Source organism: Entelurus aequoreus, linkage group LG27, assembly GCF_033978785.1.
Source record: "Entelurus aequoreus isolate RoL-2023_Sb linkage group LG27, RoL_Eaeq_v1.1, whole genome shotgun sequence".
NCBI lineage: Eukaryota > Metazoa > Chordata > Actinopteri > Syngnathiformes > Syngnathidae > Entelurus > Entelurus aequoreus.
This window is the reverse complement of record NC_084757.1, coordinates 25,862,599-25,879,768: the sequence shown is the minus strand read 5'-3', so window position 1 is coordinate 25,879,768 and position 17,170 is coordinate 25,862,599. Positions and strand designations below refer to the sequence as shown.

At 38.5% G+C, this 17,170-nt stretch overlaps 2 protein-coding genes across 9 annotated transcripts in view; one reads left to right on the top strand and one right to left on the bottom strand.

Annotated features, from left to right (window-relative positions):
• Positions 1 to 4,534, bottom strand: part of dio1 (iodothyronine deiodinase 1) — a 12,660-nt gene extending 8,126 nt beyond the window's left edge. Inside the window, exon 1 of the mRNA XM_062039216.1 lies at positions 4,097 to 4,534. Within this exon, the coding sequence (XP_061895200.1) occupies positions 4,097 to 4,433 (337 nt within the window). The 5' untranslated portion in view covers positions 4,434 to 4,534. The remainder of the gene's footprint in view (positions 1 to 4,096) is intronic.
• A 200-nt stretch (positions 4,535 to 4,734) lies between these two features.
• Positions 4,735 to 17,170, top strand: part of LOC133644590 (zinc finger protein GLIS1) — a 256,829-nt gene continuing 244,393 nt past the window's right edge. For 3 of the 8 annotated variants that reach the window (XM_062039208.1, XM_062039207.1, XM_062039210.1), the window contains exons 1-2: positions 6,320 to 6,651; positions 10,445 to 10,555. Coding sequence is in view for 1 of the 8 variants with exons in the window: in XM_062039214.1 (XP_061895198.1) it covers positions 10,552 to 10,555 (4 nt within the window). In the remaining 7 variants the exon portion in view is untranslated. Of the gene's footprint in view, positions 4,861 to 6,317; positions 6,652 to 10,444; positions 10,556 to 13,648; positions 13,742 to 17,170 lie in introns of those variants that run through there. The other 5 variants (XM_062039209.1, XM_062039213.1, XM_062039214.1 and 2 more) reach the window with 5 other exon arrangements.

The following is a 17,170-nucleotide window of genomic DNA, read 5'->3' as shown; positions in this document are numbered from 1 at the left end:
GAGCCCATGTGGTGATATCCCTTACACACTGATGTCGCTTTTTGATGCAGTACCGCCTGAGGGATTCAAGGTCACAGGCATTCAATGTTACATGCAGTGATTTCTCTAGATTCTCTGAAACTTGTGATGATATTACAGACCGTAGATGGTGAAATCCCTAAATTCCTTGCAATAGCTCTTGAGAAATGTTGTTCTTAAATTCTTCGACAATTTGCTCACGCATTTGTTGACAAAGTGGTGACCCTCGCCCAATCCTTGTTCGTGAATGACTGAGCATTTCATGGAAGCTGCTTTTATACCCAATCATGGCACCCACCTGTTCCCAATTAGTCTGTTCACCTGTGGGATGTTCCAAATAAGTGTTTGATCAGCACTCCTCAACGTTCTCAGTCTTTTTTGCCACTTGTGCCAGCTTTTTTGAAACATGTTGCAGGCATCAAATTCCAAATGAGCTAATATTTGCAAAAAATAACGTTTTCCAGTTCGAACATTAAATATCTTGTCTTTGCAGTCTATTCAATTGAATATAAGTTGAAAATTATTTGTAAATCATTGTATTGTTTTTATTTATGATTTACACAATGTGCCAACTTCACTGGTTTTGGGTTTTGTAGATAGCAGTAACAAAAAAACAAAAAAAACATGTCATAAAACCATTCCATTTGTAGGATTTACAAGATAATACCTGGATGCCACGCAGGAAGTTCCATCCAAATCTGATGATGCACTTCAGAGTAAAAGTACTGTAAATTCTGCATACTGCATGAGACTTTATTTACATCTGATGTTTGACAACAATATTTCTATTTGACTTCTAGGATTTACGAGACAGTCTTGGGATGTCACCCAGGAAGTTCCATGCAAATGTGTGTAGCACTTCAGAATAAAAGTTACTTTGAAACTTGCATTCCTAACTGTATTTACGTCGGACTTTAGAAAGCAATATTAAAATAAATATGCTTTTGTTGTCATCCAAACATTCCACTTTTAGAATTTACCAGACAGTTCCAGGATTTCACGCAGGAAGTTTCATCCAAATCCGATGGTGCACTTCAGAGTAAAAGTACTGTAAATTCTGCATACTGCATGAGACTTTATTTACATCTGATGTTTGACAACAATATTTCTATTTGACTTGTAGGATTTACTAGACAGTTTTGGGATGTCACCCAGGAAGTTCCCATGCAAATTTGTGTAGCACTTCAGAATAAAACCTACTTTGAAACTTGCATTCGTCACATTAAAAAAACAAAAAAACTATAATAAAATAAATATCCTTTTGTTGTCATCCAACCATTCCACTTTTAGGATTTACAAGACAGTCCCAGGATGTCACACAGGAAGTTCCATCCAAATCCGATGGTGCACTTCAGAATAAAAGTACTGTATAGTCTGCATACTGTATGTGACTTTATTTTTCACATCTGATTACAGACACCAATAAGAAAAACTATTTGTGTAAAATAACTATTCCACTTTTATGATTTACTAGACAGTCTTGGGATGTCACCCAGGAAGTTCCATGCAAATTTGTGTAGCACTTCAGAACAAAAGCTACTTTCGTAACTGTATTTTAGAGAGCAATATTTAAAAAAACTAATGCCATATAACCATTCCACTTCTATAATTTACTAGATCAGCGATTCTCAAACTAGTGATACGCGGGCTATATCTAGTGGTGCGCCAAATAAGTCTGTACTGTTTATGGAGTATCATTGTTGATGATGCTTGTGCATTGTGTGTAAGTTTACAGAGGCCAAACATATTGAATATACTTGTCAAATAAAACCATCATTGTTTTTTTATATGAATACTTAGGCCTACTACGCTACTGTAGTTTAATGTTTGTCATTATGGTGGTACTTGGAAAACCAAGTGTTTTCTGAGGTTGTAGTTGGTGAAAAAAGTTTTAAAAAACCACAGTGGACAGTCATGGAACGTCACCCAGGAAGTTGATGTAGAACTTCAGAATAAATGCTACTTTGAAAACTGCATTCATAACTGTATTTTAGTCAGCAATGAAAAAAACAACAACACGGTTGTCATATAACCATTTCACTTATAGGATTTACAAGACAGTCCCAGGATGTCACACAGGAAGTTTCATCCAAATTTGGTTGTGCACTTCAGAGTAAAGGTACTTTAAATTCTGCCTGACGTGTGTGACTTTATTTACATCTGATTTTATTTTATTTTTTAAAATCCTCCTCTTGTCATCCAACCATTCCATTTGGGACACTTGTGAGTAGATTTTTCTCCATGTGGCCCCCGATCTAAAATGAGTTTGACACCCCTGTACTAGACAGTCCTAGCATGTCCCACAGGAAGTTTCATCCACATCCGATGGTGCCCTTCAGAGTAATGGTACTGTAAATTCTGCATACCGTATATGTAGTTACATCAAATTTAAGAGAGTCAAAAATTGTCGTACAACCATTCTACTTCTAAGATTTACAAGACAGTTTTCGGATAGATCACTTATAGAATTTACAAGACAGTCCCAGGATGTCACACAGGAAGTTTCATCCAAATTTGGTTGAGCACTTCAGAGTAAAGGTACTGTAAATTCTGCATGACTTTTATGACTTTATTTATTATTTGGATTATGGACAACAATATTTAAAAAAAAATCCCCCTCTTGTCATCCAACCATTCCATTTCAAGTTCCAAAGAACTCTGAAAAAACATTTCAGAATAAAGTTAGTGTGTAATCTGCATACTGTACGAAACTGATTTAGGATAACAATATTTTTAAAAAATCCCTGTTGTCATCCCACCATTCCACATTTAAGATTTACTAGACAAGGGGTGTCAAACGTACGGCCCGCGAACAGGTTTTATCCGGCCCGCGGGATGATTTTACTAAGTATAAAAATGAACCTGAAATTTTTGAATGAAAGAAACAGCTGTTCTAAATGTGTCCACTAGATGTCACAATAGCAATTCTTTGTATCTTTTTAGATTAACCACATGAGGTTTGTACATCAGTCGAGGAAAATGATCACAATACATAAATAACATAATGTAATTTCATTTTGATATATATTTTTTTATCTTCATAGATTGAAAATTAACACCAATGAGTTAACTGACGAACATTATCACATAATTTATTCAGAATATATAAATCACGCCAAATAAATATAGAATACTATTAAGCGCAACATGTTAGTGTAAAAACAACAACAACAACATTATGATTTGTACAATTTCAGAATTTGCTTGTTCTATTTTCAAACAAAGAAAACAATCTGAAGTTGTCTTTATTTTGAAGTTATCGTGCCGTGATTTTACCAGTCCGGCCCACTTGGGAGTAGATTTTTTTTCCATGTGGCCCCCGATCTAAAATGAGTTTCATCCACATCTGATGGTGCCCTTCAGAGTAATGGTACTGTAAATTCTGCATACTGTATATGTAGCATACTTGCCAACCCTCCCGTTTTTAGCGGGAGAATCCCGGTATTCAGCGCCTCTCCCGACAACCTCCCGGCAGAGATTTTCTCCCGACAAACTCCCGGTATTCAGTCGGAGCTGGAGGCCACGCCCCCTCCAGCTCAATGCGGACCTGAGACTGAGTGGGGACAGCCTGTTCTCACGTCCGCTTTCCCAGAATATAAACAGCTTGCCTGCCCAAAGACGTCATAACATCTAGGGCTTTTATAGAGTGCACAACTGCGCACACAACAAGGAGACGAAGCAGAAGAACGAGGAAATTACAGACATGGCGGCCGAAATGATAGACTCATCATGAACGGAGAAGTTAAACAGGACAATACTGCCATCTAATGGCTAGCCACCGGAACACTGAAATTCAAGTATTTTTTTTTTTTCTATGTAAATAAATATATATATATATATATATATATATGAAATACTCAAGTTGGTGAATTCTAGCTGTTATATTGGAGGTCTCAAGGTTGGCAAGTATGATATGTAGTTACATCAAATTTAAGAGAGTCAAAAATTGTCATACAACCATTTCACTTCTAAGATTTACAAGATAGTTTTCAGGTATATCACTCATAAAGTTCTATGCAAATATAAATTCGGCATTTCAGAATAAAAGCCCTGCAAAGTGCAGCTGTTGCTGACGCACCTTTCAGGAACTTGCAGATGCTGCTCTTCTCCTTGCCCATGGTGACCACAGGTGAGTCGGGGGCTTCTCTCCCAACAAACGCCTCTTGTCCCAAAGACATCCACGTTTCTCGTATGGTCGCTTTGACGACAGCTAACGACATGAAGGTGGGACCCCAGTCTTCGTACGTAAAATTGGGATTCTTGGACATGAGGATCGTTTGGTCAAATTTAAGGATAGCCTTCTTGGCCAAGCTCGGTGAAACAAGGCTCACAATTCGCAGCAAAGTGACAAAACAAATAAAATACATGCACATCCATGCTGCTTGAAGGCAGACTCCCAATTTTTGCAGAAACATGACTTCGATTGTGCTGTGCTTGAAGTCCCGAGTGTCTGCTCAGTTTGAGTTGGAGTCTTTAACATACACGAAATGTCTGTTAACGCCTACATGCAGTGATGCCTTCAGTGGCAACTCGTAATTTCGACCACTATTGGTGCGTAATTATGATACCTGATGAAATTCTTTTTTTTTTTTTTTTACATTTAGTGAAAAATATCCAACGTCTATGACAAGCATTACCTAACATAACCCATATGAATTTTTTTCCCAAATAAATACACCCGTACAATTATTGTTTGTTTTTTTCCTACACTGTTGTTGGCTCCCTAATTCTCACAATTATAGTGATTCGGCGATTTCTCAAGCTAATTTATTTGACACATTTTAATTGCTTAATCGTCACATATGAACGTGAAACCAGCCGGACAACTTCGATAAGATACAGGTTATGTATCACATTTGCCTTGTGGCGTTATAAAAGCGAGGCTAGCTAACCTAATAAAACCCACAGTTGTCTTATTAAAGGTTAGCTGTCAATCAACCATTGTAGCTAATTTAGGAAGCTAACTCGTTTCCTTTAATGATGCCGCTTTTATTTACAACAGTAGCAATGCACAATATAATTGGGTGGCATTTTAAACCTGCTTGAGTATAAAACACAACATGTTTAAACATGTACATGTTTTTAATGTCACATTCGGTGGGAACTAGCTAAAAATGTACTGTTGCAATGCTAGCTGGGGGTGTTGCTAATAAATGTGTAAACCAACCACATCACAGGACAAATAATCTTTTTGGGGCGCTTTTTGTACCCTCTAATTCAGTGTTTTTCAACCACTGTGCCGCGGCACACTAGTGTGCCTAGAGCAGGCCTGGGCAATTATTTTGACTCGAGGGGCCAAATTTAGAGAAAACAATATGTCTGGGGGGCGGTATATCTATTTTTAGGAACACTAATACAAAACCTCACGATAATGTCTGATTGAATGCTAAAAAAGTTATGACAGACTGCTTCAAAAAAACAGAATGGTATTTTCCCTTTTTTCCCGAATGAGACAAGCAGAATGTACATGAAAAGAAAGAATGCGGGATTTACAATATTAACTATGAACAATAAAACACTGAATATTGACAACAGATCATGCAAAAGCGCAGATTCCAGCCATTGAAATACTTTGTATAGTTATAAATGATAAATGGGTTATACTTGTAGAGCGCTTTTCTACCTTCAAGGTACTCAAAGCGCTTTGACAGTATTTCCACATTCACCCATTCACACACACACTGATGGCGGGAGCTGCCATGCAAGGCGCTAACCAGCACCCATCAGGAGCAAGGGTGAAGTGTCTTGCCCAAGGACACAACGGACGTGACTAGGATGGTAGAAAGTGGGGATTGAACCCCAGTAACCAGCAACCCTCAGATTGCTGGCACGGCCACTCTACCAACTTCGCCACGCCGTCCGTGTAGTAGTTCAATACTTTCGGTAATTTCAAAACATCACTACACATCATAATGGCAGCTACACTTTTCATCTTAAAGATCTAAAAAAAAGATATCAAATTTTTAGGAACACTAATACAAAACCTCACAATAATGTCTGATTGAATGCTAAAACGTTATGACAGACGCCTTAAAAAACGGAAAGGAATTTTAATTTTTTTTTACAGAATGAGACACCCAGAATGTACATGAAAATAAAGAATGTGGGATTTACAACAATAACTATGAAGGGAATAAGCGGTAGAAAATGGATGGATGGATAAAACACTGAATATTGACAACATATGAACGGCACACCCCCTCTGCATCCACATATTTTACAATCAAGCGAAGCGCAACAAACACAGCGAAATATGAACGCGAAGGGTAAAAATCGATCTTAAATATCGGAAAAATTTGGGGGGGAATGTCCTGCGGGCCAGATTGAAAAGCTTAACGGGCCGCATGTGGCCCCCGGGCCTTAATTTGCCCAAGTCTGGCCTAGAGATACAGTCTGGTGTGCCGTGGGAGATTATGTAATTTCCCCTAATTGGGTTAAAAATATTTTTTTGCAACCAAGTAATTATAATCCGCAAATGTGCCGTTGTTGAGTGTCTGTGCTGTCTAGAGCTCGGCAGAGTAACAGTGTAATACTCTTCCATATTAGTAGGTGGCAGTCGGTAGCTAATTGCTTTGTAGATGTCGGGAACATGGTTTGTCTTCCTCTGTGTGACGGAAACATGGCTGAGAGCCGGTGAGTCCGCCCCTCTTAATGAACTTCTGCCTCCGGAGTGTTCCTACTTTAATTCTCCGCGGTCGTCCGGCCGAAAAGGAGGAGGATTAGCAGTCGTTTTTAAAAATGACTTTAAATGCCGTCAGATCCGCGTGCAATCCTCCTTTTCAAGCTTCGAACTGTGCATGTTTGAACTGGGTCTTTCTGATGTCGTCCTGTGTGCCGTCGTCTACCGACCACCCAAGTACCACAAAGACTTTATAACTGACTTTTCTGAATTTCTGGCTGAAATCCTGCCCAAATATGATCGTGTCCTTATTGTGGGTGATTTTAATATTCACACCTGCTGTCCAGACGAGTCGCTTCCTGAATGTAATTGACTCTTTTAACTTCGTACAATCTGTATGTGGTTCCACACATGAACGCGGGCATACACTCGATTTAGTGCTCTCGTATGGTTAGTGTGTTTTTAATTTGGACATTTGCGACGCTGTGTTCTCTGATCATATGCCGATCCTGTTTGATATTCCCACTCAGTGCCCGGTTAAATTGTGCGCTCCTCCTCAACGCTCTCGCATGTTTAATTCTTCGTCTCCTGCTCTGTTCTCCTCAAAATTTTCGACTCTTTGTGAGGATAATTCTGCAGCCTCTGTATGTTTGAATACTGAAGAGTTGGTTTCTGGGTTCAACTCTATTTGTTTACAAACACTGGACACGATCACTCCTTTCAAGTGCCGCCGCTCTAAAGCCACGCCTCAGCCCTGGTTGAATGACGTCACTCGGGCTGCCAGGCGCAAGTGTAGAATGGCAGAGAGAAAATGTCCTTTGCCATTTTTAAAGAAAAGCCTGTTTTCCTTTCAGATGACTGTAAAGGCAGAGATGAATATATATCTATCTCAGATTATATCTTCTAACTATAACAACCCCAGAGTTCTGTTTAAAACTATTAACACTGTCATTGATGCTCCCAAATCTGTTGGTTTTGATGCTTCTTTTGAATTCTGTGAAAATTGTCTCCATTTTTTCACTGACAAAATTGTGTCAACTAGAGCCAGTTTATCTCAGCCTTCATATGACCCTTCTGTTCCACTGAATTTCTCTTCTGTTTTCCATCAGTTTGAGCCGGTGTCCTTTTCTGTTTTAAATGACACAGTTAGTCATATGAAGCCCTCTGGTTCTCCTGCAGACTCCCTCCCACCTCGCCTGTTTAAGGAGGTACTTGCTACTATTGGATCAAGTGTCCTTAACATTATCAATAGTAGCCTCTCTTCTGGAATAGTTCCAGTAGAGTTTAAACATGCAGTGGTACGACCTCTACTTAAAAAACCAAGCCTCGACCCCTCTCTCCTCTCTAACCTTAGACCTATCTCTAATCTTCCATACATTTCTAAAATATTAGAGAAGGTTGTCTACAGTCAATTGTTGCCCTTCTTAGAGGATAATGGTATCACTGAGTTGTTCCAGTCCGGTTTTAAAGCCCTCCACAGCACAGAGTCAGCGCTTTTAAAAGTTTTTAACGATATCCTCCTGTCAACTGATTCTGGTAAATATGTTGTCCTGGTGCTTTTAGATCTGTCTGCTGCTTTCGACACCGTCGACCACGCCACCTTAATCACTCGTCTTGAGAACTGTGTGGGCATTAAGGGCGCCGCCCTCAACCGGTCGTACCTACTGACAGGAGTTTTTGTGTAAAAATAGACAGTTTTATGTCTTCCACAGCTCCTTTACCACATTGGGTTCCCCAGGGCTCAATCCTTGCCCCAATCTTATTTGCGCTTTACCTTCTCCCCCTTGGTTCTATTTTTAGGAAGTACGATATTGCATTTCATTTTTATGCCGATGATTGCCAGATTTATTTTCCCATGGCACAAAATAACACGGTTCAACGTCTTATTGACTGCCTGCACGACATCAAAGCCTGGCTTTCAGCTAACTTCCTGAGCCTAAATGAAGACAAAACAGAAGTTATGTTGTTCGGTCCAAGTCGCTCCCCCTCCCTCAACGTTGACCTCGGCACTCTGACCCCGTATCTCAGCGACTGTGTCACAAACCTGGGGGTAAAGTTCGACTCAGATTTTAAATTCGAAAAACAAATCAGCAGCGTCGTACAAAAAAGCTTTTATCAATTACGCCAAATAGCGAAAGTGAAACCGCTTCCATCAGGACATGATCTTGAGAAATTAATCCACGCCTTTATCTCGACTCGTTTAGACTACTGCAATGCCCTGTATATAGGCATTAGCCAGGCCTCCCTCGCCCGCCTGCAGCTCGTGCAGAACTCTGCTGCTCGTCTGCTAACACAGACCCGCAGACGTGAGCACATCACCCCTATATTAGCGTCCCTTCACTGGCTCCCTGTGCGTTACAGAATCAATTTTCAACTCCTTTTATTTGTTTTTAAATGTCTAAACAACCTCGCGCCAACATATCTCTCCGACCTCCTTCAGCCTTACTGCCCCACCCGATCCCTAAGATCAGCCGATCAGCTGCTACTGACGGTCCCGGACACAAGGCTGAAGCTTAGAGGTGACAGAGCTTTCGCCGCTGCTGCTCCCAAGCTCTGGAACGACCTACCTCTTAGTGTTAGACAAGCCTCCTCTCTTCCTGTTTTTAAATCTCTCTTAAAAACATACTTTTATTCCATGGCTTTTAACACTAAATGATATCCATCCTGCAATGGCGCCCCATAATACACCTGCTGTGAACCTGTTTTTATGTTTTTATATTTTATTTATTTATTTTTTTATCGTGTTCTGTTTGTGTTGTGTTTGCTCGGTTCTCGTATTATTTTTAACCTGCCCATTGTACAGCACTTTGGCTACCCCTGTGGTAAATTTTAAATGTGCTTTATAAATAAAGTTGATTTGATTTGATTTGATCTTGATCACAATGTGCGGGAGGCAGCGTGCAGGTAAAAAGGTATCTAACACTTAAACCGAAAATAAACAAAAGGCGAGTGCCGCTAAGAAAAGGCATTGAAGCTTAGGGAAGGCTATGCAAAACAAAACTAAAACTGACCTGGCTGCAAAGTAAACAAAAACAGAATGCTGGACAACAGCAAAGACTTGCAGCGTGTGGAGCAGATGGTGTCCACAAAGTACATGACATGACAATCAACAATGTCCCCACAAAGAAGGATAGCGTCCGCACAACTTAAATAGTCTTGATTGCGAAAACAAAGCAGGTGTGGGGAATAGCGTTCAAGGAAGACACGGCACTGCTACAGGAAAATACCAACAAATGAGGAAAAGCCACCAAAATAGGAGCGCAAGACAAGAACTAAAACACTGCACAAGAAAACAGCAAAAAACTCAAAATAAGTCACGACGTGATGTGAGGTCATGACAGGACACCTGCTTTGAGACAAGAGCTATAGTGATGCATGGTTGGTTATGGTTGGATTTATATGCAACAATTGCGAGAACAACTTTTTATTGTCAATATCGTCTACTGAGTTTAATTTTTTTATGTTTTCTGCTGGTGGTGTGCCTCCGGATTTTTTCAATGAATGGAAAAAAATGTGCCTTGGCTCAGAAAAGGTTGAAAAACACTGCTCTAATTAAATGTCCCATTTTGCTTAACATTGTACCCTGATGTTTTGACATTGGTTAAATGGGTTTGCTGTACTTATAGAAATGAATTATACTTAACAAAATAGGACAGGTTTCAAATAGTCTTACTTTGAATAATCTTTCCAATAATTGCTTTTTTTTAAATTTAGCAACCAAAGCTTAAGAAGGAGACTTTAGTTAAGCAGGCCTACGATTAATTCCACAAACTTGTTTTTTCTAAGTCTTTTTTTATGCCAACACAGAGCGATGGAAGCAATAGAAGATCATAGAAAAGAAACGGAGTAGGCGTCAGAAAACAAGCTGTTTTATGTGAAGGGAATGGCATCACCTGCACAGCAATGCGGGTCAAATGGGTGAGTACACTATTAACTTGAACAGTGTAACTTTTTTATACACTTAAATTATGGTCAAGAATATTTAAACTGGGTAAATGTCTTGGATTGTTATTAAGAACACTATGTTTCTATATTTATTTATGTATACTCATCAGAATGGAAGACTTGGATGTACAATAATCCTTAGGTGACGTGATTGTTGTACTTCTTTTGACTGCAAACTTGTAGGACTGAATCAACAGTGCCTCCAGCAATGTCGTCTTTATCTTTATTTATTTTACACATTTATGACATTTGTGTTATTTCTAATATTATTTTTTAGAATTGATACAGTATATTGTCCATTATATTGCCACATTGTCCAAATCTCCCCAAACTAGTCCCAATCGTCTGTGCTGCGAAAATGTTTGTTTGTGCCTTTACAGTTTTTAGGGTAATCACAAGTAATTCAGTTATTTTCTGACTAGTGATGTGATCCAGCCCCGCCACCTTTTCCAAATCACCCCAAACTTGTTCCATTCGTATGTGCTGCAAAAATTGTTTGTCTAACTACTATAGTTTTTAAGCTATTAACGTTTAAATTTTTGTAACCAGCCCTTCTATCTTGTCAAAACCTCCCCATATCAATCCCAATCATTTGTCCTTTGTTTGAGAAATTTAAAATTGCACTTTATAAGTTAACCCAGCCGTATTGGCATGTGTTGCAATGTTAAGATTTCATCATTGATATATAAACTATCAGACTGCGTGGTCGGTAGTAGTGGGTTTCAGTAGGCCTTTAACTAGCTTTTTTGCAGTATTGTCCATAAAAAAGCAATGTGGTTCATCACGTCGAGATTCTTTAACATTTGTTTTCAGTGGGTTTGTAAAATCAGCATTGAGCTCCTGTCAAAAAACATTGTGTTCTTGTCATAAACCGAATCTTTGTACAGTGGAGCAAATGTGCAGTAAGGTCAAATGCGCCAAACACAGAAATGATCCAAAACTGGAACCATACAAACCTAGAACGACAAAAAGATCAAACGCAAATGGATAAGGAAACAGCTGCAAATGTAAAAAAACACACAAACACACGCGTGACAGAAATGCTGCAAGTTTACAAAACAAAACGGAAGTTAGCCAGGCTGCCAGGGGTGCCGATCCTGAGGGATATCCGTCTTTAAAGACATGAGCGGGATGCAAAGATTCATGGATTTGTTAAACACTGGCCCATAAAAATCTTTATTACAGTAAAATATTATGTCTTTAGGTTGTTAAAGACTAATGTTGGAGCCTGGGTTGCCTAAGTAACTTTCTGGTGCAGTGGTAACTTCTGTTTTTGTTCCGTGAACTTGCAGCGTTTGTGTGATTGCAGCATTCTTTAATTGCAGAATGCTCATACGTGCATGTGCTTTATGGTGATCATGTGTTTTTGTTTTGGATAATTTCTGTGTTTGGACGTTTACCCTGTTCGACTAAGGTGTCACCGGCTAGCGATTAGCAGTGTATCTTTAAAAACAGTGTAGCGCGCCAGTGTTTTCCAACCTTTTATTGAACCAATGCACAGGTATTCCATTACAAAGATCTCACCACCAAACAAAATGTCACAAAAAGTACATATGTAACCGGAAGTGGACTGATATCGGGTATCTGTCTAAAATCAGCAAAGAAACCAGTACCTGATTATTTCGGCTTGCATCTCATCATTCCAATATAAGCTTCGATATATATCGGTCCTGCAGCGTGTTTACTTGTGCAAAGCTGGACAGCCTGGTAACATCTTCATATCTTCCAACAAGCACACAGGGTTGGTCTTTCTTTGTATTGTACTGAAGTCATACACAAATGTAAACATGGTAGGCTATAGGCTACTAGGAGCTAAACAACAGCCCATCAGACAATAGCACACAAGCTAGATATACGCAATAACTGTCCTTAATTGAACAAAATTGCAGTCTAAAAACACCACATTTGTCATTACGGTGCATCCGAAAAGCGCTTCACTTTTCCAAATGTTGTTATGTTAAAGCTTTATGAGGTGGCGACTTGTCCAGGGCATACTTGCCAACCTTGAGACCTCCGAATTCGGGAGATTGGGGGAGTGGGGGGCGGGCGGGGTTAAGGGGGGAGGAGTATATTTATAGCTAGAATTCACTGAAATTAAAGTATTTCTTTTATATATATATATATATATATATATATATATATATATATATATATATATATATATATATATATATATATATATATATATATAGTACAGTACACAGTAATGAAAACACAGTTGTTCTACTAACTGTACTGTACTTGCTGCTTACTTTAAAAAAAAAAAAAACACTTACCTTTCACTATTTGAGTAGCCTTTGTTCTGCAATTTGAGTACTGGCGAGCGATCTCTGAATCTGGGAACATATCCTTCACGGATTTGTTGAAAACATCCGCAAATGAGAACGGGATGTTGCTTGCAAGGTGGCCCATAATACTGCGTTGCCGCCGCCTTGTGCTTCTCTGAACGTTCATGAGTGACTATATCCATTCGGCCACCTTGTTATGGGTTATAGATAAATCTATGGATAACGGAGACATATATAATAGTCTCCTTTTCAGGTGAGAGGACGCTAAAGGCAGTGCCTTTAAGGCACGCCCCCAATATTTTATGTCCGGCTGGACATTTTGGACATTACTACTTGCCGTAGTTTTGAAGCAATGCATGATGGGAATCCGGATGTTGTGTGTCAGTGTATTAACGTGCCGGCTGGAATAAACACATGCTGAGAAATAGCTCCGTGCCTGCCTTGCCTACTTTATGGGTTATAGATAAACATATGGATAACTGAGACATATATAATAGTCTCCTTTTCAGGTGAGAGAGAACGCTAAAGGCAGTGCCTTTAAGGCACGCCCCCAATATAGTTGTCCGGCTGGAAATCGGGAGAAATTCGGGAGAATGGTTGTCCAGGGTGTACCCCGCCTTCCGCCAGATTGTAGCTGAGATAGGCTCCAGCGCCCCCCGCGACCCTGAAGGGAATAAGCGGTAGAAAATGGATGGATGGATGTTTTGGCAAGTATGGTACAGGGTGTACCCCACGTACCGCCCGAATGCAGCTGAGATAAGCTCCAGCACCCCCCGCTTACCTCGAAAGGGACAAGCGGTAGAAAATGGATGGGTGGAATAAATGCATTTTTGTCCTCAAAATTCTACAGACAATACCCCATAATGACAATGTGAGTAGGTTTAAAAACATTTTTTTTAGCAAATATATTTAAAATTAAAATTAAAATAAATCACATGGTGTACATAAGTATTCACAGCCTTTGCTCAATACTTTGGCAGCAATTATAGCCTCAAGTCTTTTTAAATACGATGTCACAAGCAACATATTACCAATGTTCGCGAAATTACTTTTAAAAAGTAATTAATTGTATTGACTCTTGACTTGAGCAAAAAACTAATTTAATTACTAACTGAACTAATCTAAAATTACTTTTTAATAAATGGAATTAATTAGTAGGGAAAGTAATTAACGTGCTACTTAAAAAAAATAAAAAATCAAATATGTGGCATCTCTGCAGTTGAGAGACCATTCATGATAAACATACTTGGCCAAAAAATAATAATTCTGATGAGAGCAGCATGTGTGGTTGTGTTTGCTTTTAAAAAGCGGTGCCTGTTGCCAAGTGACGTGTGACGTCAGCGAGAGCGCGCTCAGAGCAGGAGTTTAGTCCAGCAGTGTTTATAAGCTTAGCAGCGGCAGTTTGCCGGCTGTTACAGCAGTTTGTTGAATATTTTCACTGGATTGTCTTACCTCTGGTTAATAAATAGGTTGAATGTGCTTCGATGGCTGTCATATCTACTTGTCCTCAAACAGGGTATCGTAGGATGGCAAGCTTGTCACTTCAGTCATTGTTTTGTTGTTCATTATTCCTCCGTAGTAGTAGTGTGTATGTGTGCGTGTATTACATAATGTTTGCAGTGTGATGTCGCCTCCCTCTATTGGTGCTGGTTGTTGCTTTCATTGGTAAAAATATATATCCTGCATTAAACTTGCTGTGCTTCTGACGCTGACCACATCAAAAGTAGCGTGCCACGTTACGTTAAACGTATTGCTAACGCCGTTGTAACTAGGGATGATGTTTGATAAGAAATTATCGAGTTCGAGTCTATTATCGAATCCTCTTATCGAACCGTTTCCTTATCGATTCTCTTATCGAGTCCAGATAGGTTGTTGTATATGGAAAAAAACACACAATATTTGGTTTAACAAAAGCTCACTTTTATTATATAAGAAAACAATTTAATCTAATAAATAAATAAATATTGACTGTTACTCCCCTAAAAAAATAAAATAAAATAAATAAACATTGACTGTTGTTACCCAAAGTATATTAAGTGGGATTTTTCAGAAAAACAAATATATACAGTAACACAAAAACAACCTGTCTCTGTGATCACTATAGGTGTATAAATAATAATATAGTGTTAAATAAAATCAGTCCCTTGGGCACAACACTGGAAATAATACAGCTCTCCAAAAAGTGCAATTCTGCTTCTATTTGACATAACTGTTTATGATGCTTTGACATTTTTGCACTTTAAAGAAAGAAAGAAAATTCTATGAAGAGAAAAGTTGTTTGCAAATGTGGTTACAATGCTAAAAAATGAAAAATTAAAGCTAAAAAAAGAAATACAATTTATTGAGTTAACATTATTTCTTTATAGGGGGAAAGATGTTGAGCTAGGGAATATAACAATGACACTACCCATCATGCAACGGGAGTGACGAGCATGCGCGGTAGCCCCGAAAAGTGTTGTTGCATGTCGTCACCCGTGAAAGTAAACGTCAAGAACTCAGCCAACACGCCTCGTCTGCATTATTTATAATTAGACAGACAACACATATACAGTGTGAAAAACAAAAGTTAAAAAAGGGAGATGTGTTGTATGTATATGTATTTGCTGCGGTTGCGCTAGCTGCCGTAAAGGAGGTACGTTGCTAGCCTGGTTGCTATGTTTCCGGTGGGTCGTAAAAGTGTTCTTCATGAGTTTGTACCCTGCTCAAATCTCTCAGTAAAGTTATTCATTGGATTATACCTTTTGTTTTGAACTTTATTACACCTTGGAGCGCTTTTTCCTGTCCATTGTTTTCCTGCTTTCGCTATCTGCGCCTAATGACTGAGCTACGTGACTGATTTATTGTGATGTCACACGGAGCATTTCTGGTCGGGACGGGATTCGTTCCGAGGGATTCGAATAAAGAACCAACTCTTTTCTTTACTATAAATGATAAATAATGATAAATGGGTTATACGTGTATGCGCTTTTCTACCTTCAAGGTACTCAAAGCGCTTTGACAGTATTTCCACATTTACCCATTCACACACACATTCACACACTGATGGCGGGAGCTGCCATGCAAGGCGCTAACCAGCAGCCATCAGAGGCAAAGAGTGAAGTGTCTTGCCCAAGGACACAACGGACGTGACTAGGAAGGTAGAAGGTCTCGAGAAGGTATAGTGGTCTCGATAACGGGTACCGGTTCTCAAAAAGGGATTCGAGTCCGAGGACTCGGTTATTTTCTTATCGAACAACCGGGAAAACCGGTTTCGAGTATCATCCCTAGTTGTAACGTACATAGGGGACTGTGGTCTCCCCCGTCTTGTTTACCCTGTATACTTCTGACTACAAGTATAACTTCGAGCCCTGCCACGTGCAGAAATACACTGTGATAAATGGTTGCATCAAGGATGGACAGGAGAAGGAATGCAGGAGTCTGATTGAGGACTTTGTGACATGGTGCAGTCCATCTGCAGTTTAACACTTTCAATACCAAGGAGATGGTGGTTGACTTCCGAAGGATCAAACCACATCTACTACCAGTTTCCATTGAGGGGGTCGATGTGGAGGTGGTCAGGACCTACAGGTATTTGTGAGGGCAGTTGAATGACAAGCTAGACTAGTTGCCAAACATGGACGCTACCTGCACAGGTCAAATTTGTAATTTGTAATTGTATTATTATGTATTGCTGGATGCCTTGAATTTACGTCAGGATCAATAAAGTATGTATCCATCTATGTATCGATCTACTGTGAATCCTGTCTGATTCCAATCAATACAAGTCATCAAAATAAAGTAATACACCAACTTACAGTATATTCTTATCTTCATGAGAGAAGAGAATCCTATATACGTATATATACACATGTGTATATATGTGTATATATGTATGTATATATATATATATTTTTTTATATATATATATATACACACATTTTGTAGTATATGCAGAAAAAAATCTGGATGTGGTGAAGCCGCTATATTTGAAGCAAAAATTATATATATATATATATATATATATATATATATATATATATATATATATATATATATATATATATATATATATATATATATATATACACATATATATACACATATATGTATATATATGTGTATATATATATATATATATATATATATATATATATATATATATACACATATATATATACATATATGTGTATATATATATATATGTGTGTATATATATATATATATATATATATATATATATATATATATATATATATATATATATATATATATATATATATATATATATATATATATATATATATATATATATATATATATA